This window comes from Scyliorhinus canicula, chromosome 17, assembly GCF_902713615.1.
Source record: "Scyliorhinus canicula chromosome 17, sScyCan1.1, whole genome shotgun sequence".
NCBI lineage: Eukaryota > Metazoa > Chordata > Chondrichthyes > Carcharhiniformes > Scyliorhinidae > Scyliorhinus > Scyliorhinus canicula.
In genome coordinates this window covers 129,798,853-129,816,059 of record NC_052162.1, presented here as the reverse complement: position 1 = coordinate 129,816,059, position 17,207 = coordinate 129,798,853, and the positions used below count along the sequence as shown (strand labels likewise).

Sequence of the window (17,207 nt, the reverse complement as noted above, 5' to 3'; positions counted from 1 at the left end):
GCCAACACCCACTGTAATCCTAACGCCAACACCCACTGTAATCCTAACGCCAACACCCACTGTAATCCTAACGCCAACACCCACTGTAATCCTAACGCCAACACCCACTGTAATCCTAACGCCAACACCCACTGTAATCCTAACGCCAACACCCACTGTAATCCTAACGCCAACACCCACTGTAATCCTAACGCCAACACCCACTGTAATCCTAACGCCAACACCCACTGTAATCCTAACGCCAACACCCACTGTAATCCTAACGCCAACACCCACTGTAATCCTAACGCCAACACCCACTGTAATCCTAACGCCAACACCCACTGTAATCCTAACGCCAACACCCACTGTAATCCTAACGCCAACACCCACTGTAATCCTAACGCCAACACCCACTGTAATCCTAACGCCAACACCCACTGTAATCCTAACGCCAACACCCACTGTAATCCTAACGCCAACACCCACTGTAATCCTAACGCCAACACCCACTGTAATCCTAACGCCAACACCCACTGTAATCCTAACGCCAACACCCACTGTAATCCTAACGCCAACACCCACTGTAATCCTAACGCCAACACCCACTGTAATCCTAACGCCAACACCCACTGTAATCCTAACGCCAACACCCACTGTAATCCTAACGCCAACACCCACTGTAATCCTAACGCCAACACCCACTGTAATCCTAACGCCAACACCCACTGTAATCCTAACGCCAACACCCACTGTAATCCTAACGCCAACACCCACTGTAATCCTAACGCCAACACCCACTGTAATCCTAACGCCAACACCCACTGTAATCCTAACACCAACACCCACTGTAATCCTAACGCCAACACCCACTGTAATCCTAACGCCAACACCCACTGTAATCCTAACGCCAACACCCACTGTAATCCTAACGCCAACACCCACTGTAATCCTAACCCCAACACCCACTGTAATCCTAACGCCAACACCCACTGTAATCCTAACGCCAACACCCACTGTAATCCTAACGCCAACACCCACTGTAATCCTAACGCCAACACCCACTGTAATCCTAACGCCAACACCGACTGTAATCCTAACGCCAACACCCACTGTAATCCTAACGCCAACACCCACTGTAATCCTAACGCCAACACCGACTGTAATAAATGAAATGAAAATCGCTTATTGTCACGAGTAGGCTTCAATTAAGTTACTGTGAAAAGCACCTAGTCGCCACATTCCGGCGCCTGTCCGGGGAGGCTGGTACGGGAACTGCGACCGTAATCTTAACGTCAGTACAGACCGTAATCCTAACATCAACATTTGGGCAGCACGGTAGCACAGTGGGTAGCACTGTAGCTTCACAGCGCCAGGGTCCCAGGTTCGATTCCCCACTGGGTCACTGTCTGTGCGGAGTCTGCACGTCCTCCCCGTGTGCGCGTGGGTTTCCTCCGGGTGCTCCGGTTTCCTCCCACAGTCCAAAGATGTGCTGTTAGGTGGATTGGCCAGGATAAATAGCCCTTAGTGACCAAAAAGGGTGGAAGGTGTTATCGGGGATAGGGTGGAAGTGAGAGTTTAAGTGGGTCAGTGCCGATTCGACGGGCCGAATGGCCTCCTTCTGCACTGTATGTTCTATGTTCTAACACCAACCGTAATCCTAGCATCAACACCAACCGAAATACTAATATCAACACCGAGCGTGATGCTTTTTAATAAAATTGAGATTATCCAATTCATTTTTTTCCAATTAAGGGGCAATTTAGCGCGGCCAATCCACCTACCCTGCGCATCTTTGGACTGTGGGAGGAAACCGGAGCACCCGGAGGAAACCCACGCACACACGGGGAGGATGTGCAGACTCCGCACAGACAGTGACCCAAGCCGGGAATCGAACCTGGGACCCTGGAGCTGTGAAGCCATTGTGTTATCCACAATGCTACCGTGCCGTCCTGACCTGGCCTGGCCGACATGTGACTCCAGACCCAGTTCCTAAAGTGTCCGACTCCACTATCACAGCAGGCAGTCCATTCCACACCCAAACCACTCTCCCGTAACAGCTACATCCAGCCGAGAAAATAGTCTCTGAACGTCCACTCCATCTACCCCCTCATCATCTTATAAACCTCTATGAAGTCGCCTCTCATCCTCCTCCGCTCCAAAGAGAAAAGCCCTAGCTCCCTCAACCTTTCCTCATAAGACCTACCACCTGATTCCAACGCCAATCCGAAACACAATCCTGATCCTAACCTCCGACCCCAAAGCGTAATCCTATAGAAGAGGAGGTTGGGGGGGGGGGGGGGGCGCGGTATCATTGTCACTAAAGTAGCAACCCTCAGGCACAGGGGCCCGGGTTAGAATCTCAGCATGGTCTTTGAAATTTGAATTCAATCGGAAAGAAATGTGGAACTAAGAGTACGATGATGACCATGATGATTGTGGATTACGCTTCGCTTCCACAGTACAGCTTATGCCCTTTGGGGAAGGCAATCTGCCGTCCTCATAGATCATAGGATTTACAGTGCAGAAGGAGGCCATTCGGCCCATCGGGTCTGCACCGGCTCTTGGAAAGAGCACCCTACCCAAGGTCAACAACTCCACCCTATCCCCATAACCCAGTAACCCCACCCAACACTAAGGGCAATTTTAGACACTAAGGGCAATTTATCACGGCCAATCCACCTAACCCGCACATCTTTGGACTGTGGGAGGAAACCGGAGCACCCGGAGGAAACCCACGCACACACGGGGAGGACGTGCAGACTCCGCACAGACAGTGACCCAAGCCGGGAATCGAACCTGGGACCTTGGAGCTGTGAAGCCATTGTGCTATCCACTATGCTACCGTGCCGTCCTGACCTGGCCTGGCCGACATGTGACTCCAGACCCACAGCAATGTGGCTGACTCTCGAATGTCCCCTCCAAAATGGCCGCTCAAGCTCAAGGGGCAATTAGGGAAGGGCAACTAACGCCGAGGTCTTGCCGGCGCCCACCACCACATCCATGAATGAGTAAAATAAGATTAAAATAATCCGAACGTCAGCATTAATATTGACCCAAATGCCAGTCCTGAGGCCAACCCCATCAGTCTGTTCGGACCTAATCCGAATGATAAATTTAACCGAAGTCCTAAACGGATTTGGGAGTATTGCGTGCAGTTCTGGTCACCTCATTATAGGAAGGATGTGGAAGCATTGGAAAGGGCGCAAAGGAGATTTACCAGGATACTGCCTGGATTGGAGGGTAGGTCTTATGAGGAAAGGTTGAGGGAGCTAGGGGCTTTTCTCTTTGGAGCGGAGGAGGATGAGAGGCGACTTCATAGAGGTTTATAAGATGATGAGGGGGGTAGATGGAGTGGACGTTCAGAGACTATTTTCTCGGCTGGATGTAGCTGTTACGGGAGAGTGGTTTGGGTGTGGAATGGACTGCCTGCTGTGATAGTGGAGTCAGACACTTTAGGAACTGTCAAGCGGTTATTGGATAGGCACATGGAGCACACCAGAATGACAGGAAGTGGGATAGCTTGATCTTGGTTTCGGACAATGCTCGGCACAACATGGAGGGCCAAAGGGCTTGTTCTGTGCTGTACTGTTCTATGTTCTAAGGCCAAGTGTTACTCCTTGTGCGCATAGCCCAAGACTTGGCACTTCCAATGCCAGTGCAGTCGTTGTGAGATGTTGAACCAAGGTCATCTCTCTGGAGAGGATGTAAAAGATCCCGTTCCTGGAGGAGGGGTGAGATATGGGGAGATCTCTGTGGGCGGCACGGCAGCACAGTGGTTAGCACTGCTGCCTCACAGCGCCAGGGATCAGAGTTCAATTCCAGGCCTTGGGTGACTGTCTGTGGGGATTTACACTTTCACCCCGTGTGTGCGTGGGTTTCCTCCGGGTGCTCCCGTTTCCCCCCACAGTCCAAAGATGTGCAGGTTAGGTGGGGTACGGTGGAGGAATGGGCCTGGGTAGGGCGTTCTGTCAGATGTTGGTGTAGGCTGAATGGCCCCCTTTTACCCTGTAGAGATTCCATGGGTGTCTCGGGTTCAATAGTGTTTCTCCTGGCAAATTCGGATGGTCTGGTCATTGATCACACTGCAGGGCGCAAATCTCAGGCGTCCCTTTTTCTGCATTGAAAGGGTGATTGCACTTTTGAAAGCACATCTCAGGCTGCGAAGGGCTTTGGGCGGTTGGGTTGCAGTCAGGGCTGTGCAGAAGGAGGTCGCCGAGCCCAGGGAGTCCATGCTGGAGGTGCCGAAAGGTGCCAAACGGACAAAGCAACTTTCTTTCTCCACTTTGCACTAATGCCACCACCGCGATTTGTCCACCTCGCAGATTGTCACCATGCCCCGCCCAATTCCTATGGTCGCAGGGATGATTATTGTTTTTTTTTTAATTGTTGCCTCCTTTTTGTGCAGGTCACCGGGACAGGAGTCGGGAGATTGCCGTGATGAGTCGCCATTTCGGGAGCCAACGGGATCACCAGATTCACCAGGGATGACGCCGCAGAAGCCGGGAGGAGGGGGGGCGGGGGACGGCGAGCGCTGGACGCCAGGCGGCAGTGGCGGGCGCCTGCTAGCTTGCCCGGTGTGCGGGCGGACCTTCAAGTCGCGGCTGTGGCTGGAGAAGCACCGGGCGGCCCACGGGCGCGTCTACGAGTGCGCCGACTGCGGCAAACAATTCGGCCAACGCCACGGGCTCAAGGCCCACCAGCTTGTGCACAGCGGCGAGAGGCCGCACGCCTGTCCGGTCTGCGGCCTGGCCTTCAGCCGCCCATCCGAACTGACACGGCACCGCTGCCGCTGCCACAGCCTGGCCGGCCTGCCGTACAAGTGCGGCGAGTGCGGCCGGGGCTTCATTTACCCGTCTGAGCTGGAGATCCACCGCCGGGTGCACTCAGGCGAGCGGCCCTTCACCTGCGGCGAGTGTGGCAAGGCCTTCGCCAGCTCGTCACACCTGCTGACCCACCGGCGGGTCCACACCGAGGAGCGAGCCTTCGGCTGCGGCCAGTGCGGCAAACGTTTCAAGAGCTCCGGCGAGCTGAAGGTGCACGGGCGAGTCCACAGCGGCGAGCGTCCTTTCTCCTGCCCGCTGTGCGGTAAGGCCTTTGGGCAGTCCTCCAAGCTGCTGCGGCACCAGCGGGTACACACGGGCGAGCGGCCTTATGTCTGCTCGGCCTGCGGCAAGGGCTTCGGCGAGTCGGCCCACCTGCTGGCGCACCGGCTCCTCCACACCGGCGAGCGGCCCTTCGTCTGCCCGCTGTGCGGGAAGGGCTTCACCGTCTCCTCCAGCCTCCTCACCCACCAGCGCGTCCACAGCGGCGAGCGGCCGTTCGCCTGCCCCGACTGCGGCAAACGCTTCAGCGGCGCCGACTGCCTCCTCACCCACCGGCGCGTCCACACCGGCGAGCGACCCTTCGCCTGCCGCCTGTGCGGGAAGCGCTTCACCGTCTCCTCCAACCTGCGACGCCACCAGCGCGTCCACAGCGGCGAGCGACCCTTCCCTTGCGCCGTCTGCGGGAAGCGTTTCAGCCAGTCCTCCCACCTGCTCAAGCACCAGCGGGTTCACGCCTGAGCGCTTGGGGGGCCGCAGGGGGGGGGGGGGAGAGGGATGCACTAGCTGCACCCACCAACCCCTCCTCGCTCCACCTGCTGTGTTTTCTCTTTCTCTCTCTCTGTCTCTCTCTGCCTCACTCTCTCGTTCATCTGCTGCCCATAGAAAACAGAACAAATCTCATCCTGGCCAGGGCTGGGATTGTTAGGGCCAGTGGAATGGAGGAAATCGATGGAAATTGGAGGGGACTGGGAGGAAATGGAGGGGACTGGGAGGAAATGGAGGGGACTGGGAGGAAATGGAGGGGACTGGGAGGAATTGGATGGGACTGGGAGGAAATGGAGGGGACTGGGAGGAATTGGAGGGGACTGGGAGGAAATGGAGGGGACTGGGAGGAAATGGAGGGGTCTGGGAGGAGATGGAGAGGACTGGGAGGAAACAGAGGGGACTGGAGGAAAAAGGATTGAAATGGAGGGGAATGGGACAAATGGAACGGTCTGTGAGGCAATGGATAGGATTGGGTTGTCCTAGACAGGAATGTGCCTCAATAGAGCAGAAAGACCGTTAAACTGAGGGGCGTGGGGGCGGGGGTCTGTGAGCAAGGAGAGGATTAGTATTGAAATGAAATGAAAATCGCTTATTGTCACGAGTAGGCTTCAATGAAGTTACTGTGAAAAGCCCCTAGTCGCCACATTCCGGCGCCTGTCCGGGGAGGCTGGTACGGGAATCGAACCGTGCTGCTGGTCTGCTTTAAAAGCCAGCGATTTAGCTGAGTGAGCTAAACCAGCCCCAATGGATGGAGCCGATATGAATGGCTGAGTGTTAAACAAACCAGGACATTTAGTATTATGGTGAATGTATTACAGCAAGCATTCACCACTATATTACATTACATTGCATTGTACTATGTTGATTCCCTTGTGGGCTCCACCTATGGACCATTGTATTACATTACATTGCATTGAATCATGTTGTGGTGACCTTGTGGCTCCGCCCCCTCGGGGGAGGTATATAGAGCTGCTGCCCTGCAGGCGGATCTCAGTACAGAGCAGTCGCAGGCAGACACAGTCCTAGCTGATTGAAACCACTGTTCACTTCAACTCTCCATCTCGTGTGAATTGATGGTCGCATCAAGTATTAACTGGATAAGTGAGGAAGGAGGGAGTTTGCATTAACTAGTGGGGCGGAGAGAGATAGCATTATGGGGAAGGGGGGGGGAATGGGAGTGGATGGAATTTATGTTAACTGGGGGGTGGGCGGGAATAGAATTAGCATTAACTGGGGCGGGGGGAGGGGAGAAGTTTGTGGTAATTGACGGGGTGGGATGTGGGGGGGGGGGGGTGGTGAAGGAGGGGACAGGATGAATGTTTCAATCGGGGAGGGTGAATATTGTGGGGCAAGCCCTGGCCTGAACCTGTGGTAGAAAACCCAAACGCTGCTCCCCTTTCTCGCTCACCCTTGAACCTGCAGGTGCTTGACGTTCAGCAGAGGACCCCTCCGCCAAAGCCCCTTTGGAAGAAAATCATGGCCCCGCTTCCCATCCTCCTTCCGCACAACGTGCACCAATTTTTCGCCGTTGACATCTCTTTTCGAAAGTTGCAATTGAAGCCGCTGCCGTCGTTTTCGTGGCAAATCAGTTCACCCAAATGAAATAAACTGAGGGGCAAATTGAAGGGGCAGCCCCTTGAAGGAACACTGCCCTGAAACCAAAAAGCATATCAGAAACAAAACTGAAAACATCAAAAAGGGGTCGAAAAGGCACCTCAGACCCCTGCGGTGCCCATCGGACACAGAAAGGCACGACAGTGCTGGGTGGACACTGCCTGCTCCCTGCCAAGGGAGACCCACCCCAGCGTGTTTAACTCTCCTGTCAGTTTATTTTTCTTTTCGCCCCGCGCCTGACGATCTGCCTCTCGCCCGGTTGGAGCTGTCGGCCGTTCTCCATCTCACCCGGGAAGCGCGGCGGTGGGCCGCTGAATGCCTCTGGGGCGTGGAGCCCGTGTTGGCCATTGCAACTGTTGGGGGAGGGGAGGGAGGGAGGGGGTTTGTGCATGATCAGTACCCTCGACTGCGCCCGATTCTGTGCACATAGGTTTAAAATAAAGCACCTACGTTTAAAACAAAGTATGTCGAAGGCCTCTTGTGTCAGCTGAGCTCAGGAACTGGAGGGGGAGGCCTAAGGCTTCGAATCTCATGGTTCACGGGTTCAAATCCCACCTTGGGTGGAATATAATTAATAAAATCACGAATACATGGCACTAATCTCAGTAACGATGACCGTGACAACCATCAATTGTTGTTATAAAAAAAAAACCATCTGATTCATTGATGTCCTCTTTTAGGGGAAGGGAAATCTGCTGTCCTTACCCCGGTCTGGCCTGCGTGTGACTCCAGACACCCCCCCCAACCACACCACAGGAACGTGGTTGATTCTTAACTGGCCCTCTGAAAGGCTAAGCAGGGCAATTAGGAATGGGCGATAAATGTTGGCCTTGCCAGCCAAGCCCACGTTCCATTAAAGAACCTTCAAAATATCTTGATACCCTTTTACCCAACAAACATCCGAAAACTCCCAATTTTCCCAGTTTCGTGGGTGCGACTGTGGTCAGGAAGATAGGTTGTACCGAGCGTGCTGAAATGAAGAGAGGGAGAGAGGCAGCGAGAGGGTTTCGGGGAGAACCTGGGGACCATGCAGGTAGGGGCACGTCCCTGCCCCGCCCCCCCCTGCCCTGCCAATGGTGGAGCGATTTTTAAATATAAATTGGGAGGGATGCTGCAGAAGCCAGTGCTGGAGGGGCGCGGAGATCTCAGAGGGCACTGGGGATGAAAGGGATCCCAGAATTGGGGGAGGGGGGGGGGAACGAGCCAAAGGGTGCAAGACGGAAGCTGAGCCAGAGGAGTTCAGGAACAGTCAAGCCCAGAGATGACAACCGCAGGTGAGGGTTTCCGCAGCAGATGAGCTGAGGAAGAGGAGGAGATGCTGAAGCTGCTCGACTTGAGCGCTGGCAAACGGATTCCGGGAAGTGCCGGGTGCACTTGTACTTGCTGGAATGGGAACGGCGGTCTGGTGGCCCAGTCAGAGAGTCGTACAGCGCAGAGAAGGCCATTCGGCCCATCAACTCTGCACTGACAACTAACCTTAATCTCTCGCCAGTCCCACTTACCAGCACTTGCCCTATGCCCTTGGATGTGATGGTGCTTCAAATGCGAATCCAAGTGGCTTTTGAAAGGTTGTGAGGTTTCCAGCCTCCACCACCTTCCCAGACAGTGCATTCCAGAGTCTCACCACCCTCCAAGTGAAAATTATTTTTCTCAAATCCCCTCGGAATCTCCTGCCCTCCCCCACCCTAAAACAATGCCCCCTTGTGATTGACCCCTCAACCACGGGGAACAACTGCTTCCTAGTTACCCTGTCCAAACCCCTCAATCTTATACACCTCAATCATATCCCCCCCCCCCAAGCCTTATCTGCTCAAAGGAAACACGGCAGCACAGTAGCATAGTGGATAGCACAATTGCTTCACAGTTCCAGGGTCCCAGGTTCGATTCCCGGCTTGGGTCACTGTCTGTGCGGAGTCTGCACGTCCTCCCCCTGTGTGCGTGGGTTTCCTCCGGGTGCTCCGGTTTCCTCCCACAGTCCAAAGATGTGCAGGTTAGGTGGATTGGCCATGCTAAATTGTCCATAGTGTCCAAAATTGCCCTTAGTGTTGGGCGGGGTTACTGGGTTATGGGGACAGGGTGGAGGTGTTGACCTTGGGTAGGGTGCTCTTTCCAAGAGCCGGTGCAGACTCGATGGGCCGAATGGCCTCCTTCTGCACTGTAAATTCTATGATTATTCCAAGCCTATCCAACCTCTCCTTACAGCTCAGATGCTCCATCCCAGGCAACATCCTGGTGAAGCTCCTCTACACCCCCTCCAGTACAATCACCTCCTTACTGTAGCGAAGTTACCACAACTGCACACAGTACTCCAATTGCAGCCTAACCAACATTCTAACAGCTCCAACATAACCTTGTTCTTATATTCCACACCACAACTGATAAAGGCAACTGTCCCATCTGCCTTCTTAACTAGCCAATCACTTGTTCTGCCACCTTCAGGGATCATTGAACAAGTACCTCAAGATCCATCTGTTCCTCTGAGCTTCCTGGTGTCCTGCCATTAATTACATATTCCCCTGTCCTGTGTCTTCCAAAGTGCATCACCTCGCATTTATCAGGGTCAAATACCATCTGCCACTGCTCTGTTCATCTGTCCAACCCATCTACATCTTCCTGCAACCGACAATCCTCTTCTTCACTGTTAACCACCCAACCAGTCTTGGTGCCATCCCCAAAGGGCCTCCAGTTACTCAAACTGCCTTCTACCTCCACCATCTCTGTCCTATTACAAAGCCAGTTTAGCATCCAACTCGCCATGTTTCCTTGAATTCCATGAGCATCTTCCTTCTCAATCAGTCTGCCGTGTGGGACCTTCTCAATCAGTCTGCCGTGTGGGACCTTCCTTCTCAATCAGTCTGCCGTGTGGGACCTTCCTTCTCAATCAGTCTGCCGTGTGGGACCTTCTCAATCAGTCTGCCGTGTGGGACCTTCTCAATCAGTCTGCCGTGTGGGACCTTCTCAATCAGTCTGCCGTGTGGGACCTTCTCAATCAGTCTGCCGTGTGGGACCTTCTCAATCAGTCTGCCGTGTGGGACCTTCCTTCTCAATCAGTCTGCCGTGTGGGGCCTTCCTTCTCAATCAGTCTGCCGTGTGGGACCTTCTCAATCAGTCTGCCGTGTGGGACCTTCTCAATCAGTCTGCCGTGTGGGACCTTCCTTCTCAATCAGTCTCCCGTGTGGGACCTTCTCAATCAGTCTCCCGTGTGGGACCTTCCTTCTCAATCAGTCTGCCGTGTGGGACCTTCTCAATCAGTCTGCCGTGTGGGACCTTCCTTCTCAATCAGTCTGCCGTGTGGGACCTTCTCAATCAGTCTGCCGTGTGGGACCTTCTCAATCAGTCTGCCGTGTGGGACCTTCCTTCTCAATCAGTCTGCCGTGTGGGACCTTCCTTCTCAATCAGTCTGCCGTGTGGGACCTTCCTTCTCAATCAGTCTGCCGTGTGGGACCTTCTCAATCAGTCTGCCGTGTGGGACCTTCTCAATCAGTCTGCCGTGTGGGACCTTCCTTCTCAATCAGTCTGCCGTGTGGGACCTTCTCAATCAGTCTGCCGTGTGGGACCTTCCTTCTCAATCAGTCTGCCGTGTGGGACCTTCTCAATCAGTCTGCCGTGTGGGACCTTCCTTCTCAATCAGTCTGCCGTGTGGGACCTTCCTTCTCAATCAGTCTGCCATGTGGGACCTTCTCAATCAGTCTGCCGTGTGGGACCTTCCTTCTCAATCAGTCTCCCGTGTGGGACCTTCCTTCTCAATCAGTCTGCCATGTGGGACCTTCCTTCTCAATCAGTCTGCCGTGTGGGACCTTCTCAATCAGTCTGCCGCGTGGGACCTTCTCAATCAGTCTCCCGTGTGGGACCTTCCTTCTCAATCAGTCTGCCGTGTGGGACCTTCCTTCTCAATCAGTCTGCCGTGTGGGACCTTCTCAATCAGTCTGCCGTGTGGGACCTTCCTTCTCAATCAGTCTGCCATGTGGGACCTTCTCAATCAGTCTGCCGTGTGGGACCTTCCTTCTCAATCAGTCTGCCGTGTGGGACCTTCTCAATCAGTCTGCCGTGTGGGACCTTCTCAATCAGTCTGCCGTGTGGGACCTTCCTTCTCAATCAGTCTGCCGTGTGGGACCTTCCTTCTCAATCAGTCTCCCGTGTGGGACCTTCCTTCTCAATCAGTCTGCCGTGTGGGACCTTCCTTCTCAATCAGTCTGCCGTGTGGGACCTTCCTTCTCAATCAGTCTGCCGTGTGGGACCTTCCTTCTCAATCAGTCTGCCGTGTGGGACCTTCTCAATCAGTCTGCCATGTGGGACCTTCTCAATCAGTCTGCCGTGTGGGACCTTCCTTCTCAATCAGTCTGCCGTGTGGGACCTTCCTTCTCAATCAGTCTGCCGTGTGAGACCTTCCTTCTCAATCAGTCTCCCGTGTGGGACCTTCTCAATCAGTCTCCCGTGTGGGACCTTCCTTCTCAATCAGTCTGCCGTGTGGGACCTTCCTCAATCAGTCTGCCGTGTGGGACCTTCCTTCTCAATCAGTCTGCCGTGTGGGACCTTCTCAATCAGTCTGCCGTGTGGGACCTTCTCAATCAGTCTCCCGTGTGGGACCTTCCTTCTCAATCAGTCTGCCGTGTGGGACCTTCCTTCTCAATCAGTCTGCCGTGTGGGACCTTCCTTCTCAATCAGTCTGCCGTGTGAGACCTTCCTTCTCAATCAGTCTCCCGTGTGGGACCTTCTCAATCAGTCTCCCGTGTGGGACCTTCCTTCTCAATCAGTCTGCCGTGTGGGACCTTCTCAATCAGTCTGCCGTGTGGGACCTTCCTTCTCAATCAGTCTGCCGTGTGGGACCTTCTCAATCAGTCTGCCGTGTGGGACTTCTTCTCAATCAGTCTGCCGTGTGGGTACCTTCCTTCTCAATCAGTCTGCCGTGTGGGACCTTCTTCAATCCAGTCTGCCATGTGGACCTTCCTTCTCAATCAGTCTGCCGTGTGGGACCTTCCTTCTCAATCAGTCTGCCGTGTGGGACCTTCTCAATCAGTCTGCCGTGTGGAGACCTTCCTTCTCAATCAGTCTGCCAGTGGGGGACCTTCTCAATCAGTCTGCCCGTGTGGACCTTCCTTCTCAATCAGTCTGCCGTGTGGGACCTTCTCAATCAGTCTGCCGTGTGGGACCTTCCTTCTCAATCAGTCTGCCGTGTGGGACCTTCTCAATCAGTCTGCCGTGTGGGACCTTCCTTCTCAATCAGTCTGCCGTGTGGGACCTTCCTTCTCAATCAGTCTGCCGTGTGGGACCTTCTCAATCAGTCTGCCGTGTGGGACCTTCCTTCTCAATCAGTCTGCCTGTGTGGACCTTCCTTCTCAATCAGTCTGCCGTGTGGGACCTCCTTCTCATCAGTCTGCCGTGTGGGGCCTTCCTTCTCAATCAGTCTCCCGTGTGGGACCTTCTCAATCAGTCTGCCATGTGGGACCTTCTCAATCAGTCTGCTGCCGGTGGGACCTTCTCAATCAGTCTGCCGTGTGGGACCTTCCTTCTCAATCAGTCTGCCGTGTGGGACCTTCCTTCTCATCAGTCTGCCGTGTGGGACCTTCTCAATCAGTCTGCCGTGTGGGACCTTCCTTCTCAATCAGTCTGCCGTGTGGGACCTTCCTTCCAATCAGTCTGCCGTGTGGGACCTTCCTTCTCAATCAGTCTGCCGTGTGGACCTTCTCATCAGTCTGCCTGTGGACCTTCTCTCATCGTCTGCCGTGTGGGACCTTCCTTCTCAATCAGTCTGCCATGTGGGACCTTCCTTCTCAATCAGTCTGCCGTGTGGGACCTTCCTACTCAATCAGTCTGCCGTGTGTGGACCTTCCTACTCAATCAGTCTGCCGTGTGGGACCTTCTCAATCAGTCTGCCGTGTGGGACCTTCCTTCTCAATCAGTCTGCCGTGTGGGACCTTCCTTCTCAATCAGTCTGCCGTGTGGGACCTTCTCAATCAGTCTGCCATGTGGGACCTTCTCAATCAGTCTGCCGTGTGGGACCTTCCTTCTCAATCAGTCTGCCGTGTGGGACCTTCCTTCTCAATCAGTCTGCCGTGTGGGACCTTCCTTCTCAATCAGTCTGCCGTGTGGGACCTTCCTTCTCATCAGTCTCCCGTGTGGGACCTTCTCAATCAGTCTCCCGTGTGGGACCTTCCTTCTCAATCAGTCTCCCGTGTGGGACCTTCCTTCTCAATCAGTCTGCCGTGTGGGACCTTCCTTCTCAATCAGTCTGCCATGTGGGACCTTCCTTCTCAATCAGTCTGCCGTGTGGGACCTTCCTTCTCAATCAGTCTGCCGTGTGGGACCTTCTCAATCAGTCTGCCGTGTGGGACCTCCTTCTCAATCAGTCTGCCGTGTGGACCTTCCTTCTCAATCAGTCTGCCGTGTGGGACCTTCTCATCAGTCTGCCGTGTGGGACCTTCCTTCTCAATCAGTCCTCCCGTGTGGGACCTTCTCAATCAGTCTGCCGTGTGGACCTCCTTCTCAATCAGTCTGCCGTGTGGGACCTTCCTTCTCATCAGTCCTGCCGTGTGGGACCTTCTCAATCAGTCTGCCGTGTGGGACCTTCCTTCTCAATCAGTCTGCCGTGTGGGACCTTCTTCTCAATCAGTCTGCCGTGTGGGACCTCTTCTCAATCAGTCTCCCTGTGTGGGACCTTCCTTCTCAATCAGTCTGCCGTGTGGGACCTTCCTTCTCAATCAGTCTGCCAGTGTGGGACCTTCCTCCTCAATCAGTCTGCCATGTGGGACCTTCCTTCTCAATCAGTCTGCCGTGTGGGACCTTCTTCTCAATCAATCTCCGTGTGGGACCTTCCTTTCTCAATCAGTCTGCCATGTGGGACCTTCCTTCTCAATCAGTCTGCCCTGTGGGACCTTCCTTCTCAATCAGTCTCCCGATGTGGGGACCTTCCGTCTCAATCAGTCTGCCCGTGTGGACCTTCCTTCTCAATCAGTCTGCCAGTGTGGGACCTTCCTTCTCAATCAGTCTGCCGTGTGGGACCTTCCTTCTCAATCAGTCTGCCGTGTGGGACCTCCTTCTCAATCAGTCTGCCGTGTGGGACCTTCCTTCTCAATCAGTCTGCCGTGTGGGACCTTCCTTCTCAATCAGTCTGCCCGTGTGGGACTTCTTCTCAATCAGTCTGCCGTGTGGGACCTTCCTTCTCAATCAGTCTCCCGTGTGGGACCTTCCTTCTCAATCAGTCTGCCGTGTGGGACCTTCCTTCTCAATCAGTCTGCCATGTCGGGACCTTCCTTCCTCAATCAGTCTGCCGATGTGGACCTTCCTTCTCAATCAGTCTGCCGTGTGGGACCTTCCTTCTCATCAGTCTGCCATGTGGGACTTCTCATCAAGTTGCCGTGTGGGACCTTCTCAATCAGTCCTGCCGTGTGGGACCTTCCTTCTCAATCAGTCTGCCGTGTGGGACCTTCCTTCTCAATCAGTCTGCCGTGTGGGACCTTCCTTCTCAATCAGTCTGCCGTGTGGGACCTTCCTTCTCAATCAGTCTGCCGTGTGGGACCTTCCTTCTCAATCAGTCTGCCGTGTGGGACCTTCTCAATCAGTCTGCCGTGTGGGACCTTCTCAATCAGTCTGCCGTGTGGGACCTTCTCAATCAGTCTGCCGTGTGGGACCTTCCTTCTCAATCAGTCTGCCGTGTGGGACCTTCTCAATCAGTCTGCCGTGTGGGACCTTCCTTCTCAATCAGTCTCCCGTGTGGGACCTTCCTTCTCAATCAGTCTGCCGTGTGGGACCTTCCTTCTCAATCAGTCTGCCGTGTGGGACCTTCCTTCTCAATCAGTCTGCCGTGTGGGACCTTCTCAATCAGTCTGCCGTGTGGGACCTTCTCAATCAGTCTGCCGTGTGGGACCTTCTCAATCAGTCTGCCATGTGGGACCTTCTCAATCAGTCTCCCGTGTGGGACCTTCCTTCTCAATCAGTCTGCCGTGTGGGACCTTCCTTCTCAATCAGTCTGCCGTGTGGGACCTTACTTCTCAATCAGTCTGCCGTGTGGGACCTTCCTTCTCAATCAGTCTCCCGTGTGGGACCTTCCTTCTCAATCAGTCTGCCGTGTGGGACCTTCTCAATCAGTCTGCCGTGTGGGACCTTCTCAATCAGTCTGCCGTGTGGGACCTTCCTTCTCAATCAGTCTGCCGTGTGGGACCTTCCTTCTCAATCAGTCTCCTGTTTGGGACCTTCCTTCTCAATCAGTCTGCCGTGTGGGACCTTCCTTCTCAATCAGTCTGCCGTGTGGGACCTTCCTCCTCAATCAGTCTGCCGTGTGGGACCTTCCTTCTCAATCAGTCTGCCATGTGGGACCTTCCTTCTCAATCAATCTCCCGTGTGGGACCTTCCTTCTCAATCAGTCTCCCGTGTGGGACCTTCCTTCTCAATCAGTCTGCCATGTGGGACCTTCCTTCTCAATCAATCTCCCGTGTGGGGCCTTCCGTCTCAATCAGTCTCCCGTGTGGGACCTTCCTTCTCAATCAGTCTGCCGTGTGGGACCTTCTCAATCAGTCTGCCGTGTGGGACCTTCCTTCTCAATCAGTCTGCCGTGTGGGACCTTCCTTCTCAATCAGTCTGCCGTGTGGGACCTTCCTTCTCAATCAGTCTGCCGGTGGGACCTTCCTTCTCAATCAGTCTGCCGTGTGGGACCTTCCTTCTCAATCAGTCTGCCGTGTGGGACCTTCCTCCTCAATCAGTCTGCCATGTGGGACCTTCCTTCTCAATCAGTCTGCCGTGTGGGCCCTTCCTTCTCAATCAGTCTGCCGTGTGGGACCTTCCTTCTCAATCAGTCTCCCATGTGGGACCTTCTCAATCAGTCTGCCGTGTGGGACCTTCTCAATCAGTCTGCCGTGTGGGACCTTCCTTCTCAATCAGTCTGCCATGTGGGACCTTCCTTCTCAATCAGTCTGCCGTGTGGGACCTTCCTTCTCAATCAGTCTGCCGTGTGGGACCTTCTCAATCAGTCTGCCGTGTGGGACCTTCTCAATCAGTCTGCCGTGTGGGACCTTCCTTCTCAATCAGTCTGCCGTGTGGGACCTTCCTTCTCAATCAGTCTGCCGTGTGGGACCTTCCTTCTCAATCAGTCTGCCGTGTGGGACCTTCCTTCTCAATCAGTCTGCCGTGTGGGACCTTCCTTCTCAATCAGTCTGCCGTGTGGGACCTTCCTTCTCAATCAGTCTGCCGTGTGGGACCTTCTCAATCAGTCTGCCGTGTGGGACCTTCCTTCTCAATCAGTCTGCCGTGTGGGACCTTCCTTCTCAATCAGTCTGCCATGTGGGACCTTCCTTCTCAATCAGTCTCCCGTGTGGGACCTTCTCAATCAGTCTGCCGTGTGGGACCTTCTCAATCAGTCTGCCGTGTGGGACCTTCTCAATCAGTCTGCCGTGTGGGACCTTCCTTCTCAATCAGTCTGCCGTGTGGGACCTTCTCAATCAGTCTGCCGTGTGGGACCTTCCTTCTCAATCAGTCTCCCGTGTGGGACCTTCTCAATCAGTCTGCCGTGTGGGACCTTCCTTCTCAATCAGTCTGCCGTGTGGGACCTTCCTTCTCAATCAGTCTGCCGTGTGGGACCTTCTCAATCAGTCTGCCGTGTGGGACCTTCTCAATCAGTCTGCCGTGTGGGACCTTCCTTCTCAATCAGTCTGCCGTGTGGGACCTTCCTTCTCAATCAGTCTGCCGTGTGGGACCTTCTCAATCAGTCTCCCGTGTGGACCTTCCTTCTCAATCAGTCTGCCGTGTGGGACCTTCCTTCTCAATCAGTCTGCCGTGTGGGACCTTCTCAATCAGTCTGCCGTGTGGGACCTTCTCAATCAGTCTGCCGTGTGGGACCTTCTCAATCAGTCTGCCATGTGGGACCTTCTCAATCAGTCTCCCGTGTGGGACCTTCCTTCTCAATCAGTCTCCCGTGTGGGACCTTCCTTCTCAATCAGTCTGCCATGTGGGACCTTCCTTCTCAATCAATCTCCCGTGTGGGGCCTTCCGTCTCAATCAGTCTCCCGTGTGGGACCTTCCTTCTCAATCAGT

General features: G+C 54.4%; 1 protein-coding gene across 1 annotated transcript; it reads left to right on the top strand.

Moving 5' to 3' along the window:
* Nucleotides 1-3,866: 3,866 nt before the first annotated feature.
* On the top strand, nt 3,867-5,852 carry LOC119951304 (zinc finger protein 501-like). The gene has a single exon (XM_038774391.1). The coding sequence runs from the start codon at nt 4,314-4,316 to the stop codon at nt 5,541-5,543; it is 1,230 nt and encodes a 409-aa protein (XP_038630319.1). The 5' UTR covers nt 3,867-4,313; the 3' UTR covers nt 5,544-5,852.
* The last annotated feature ends 11,355 nt before the right edge of the window (nt 5,853-17,207 follow it).

What these genes read in the sequence shown, in the direction of transcription:
- LOC119951304 (XM_038774391.1), top strand. Translation starts at nt 4,314, where the DNA reads ATGCCCCGCCCAATTCCTATGGTCGCAGGGATGATTATTGTTTTTTTT.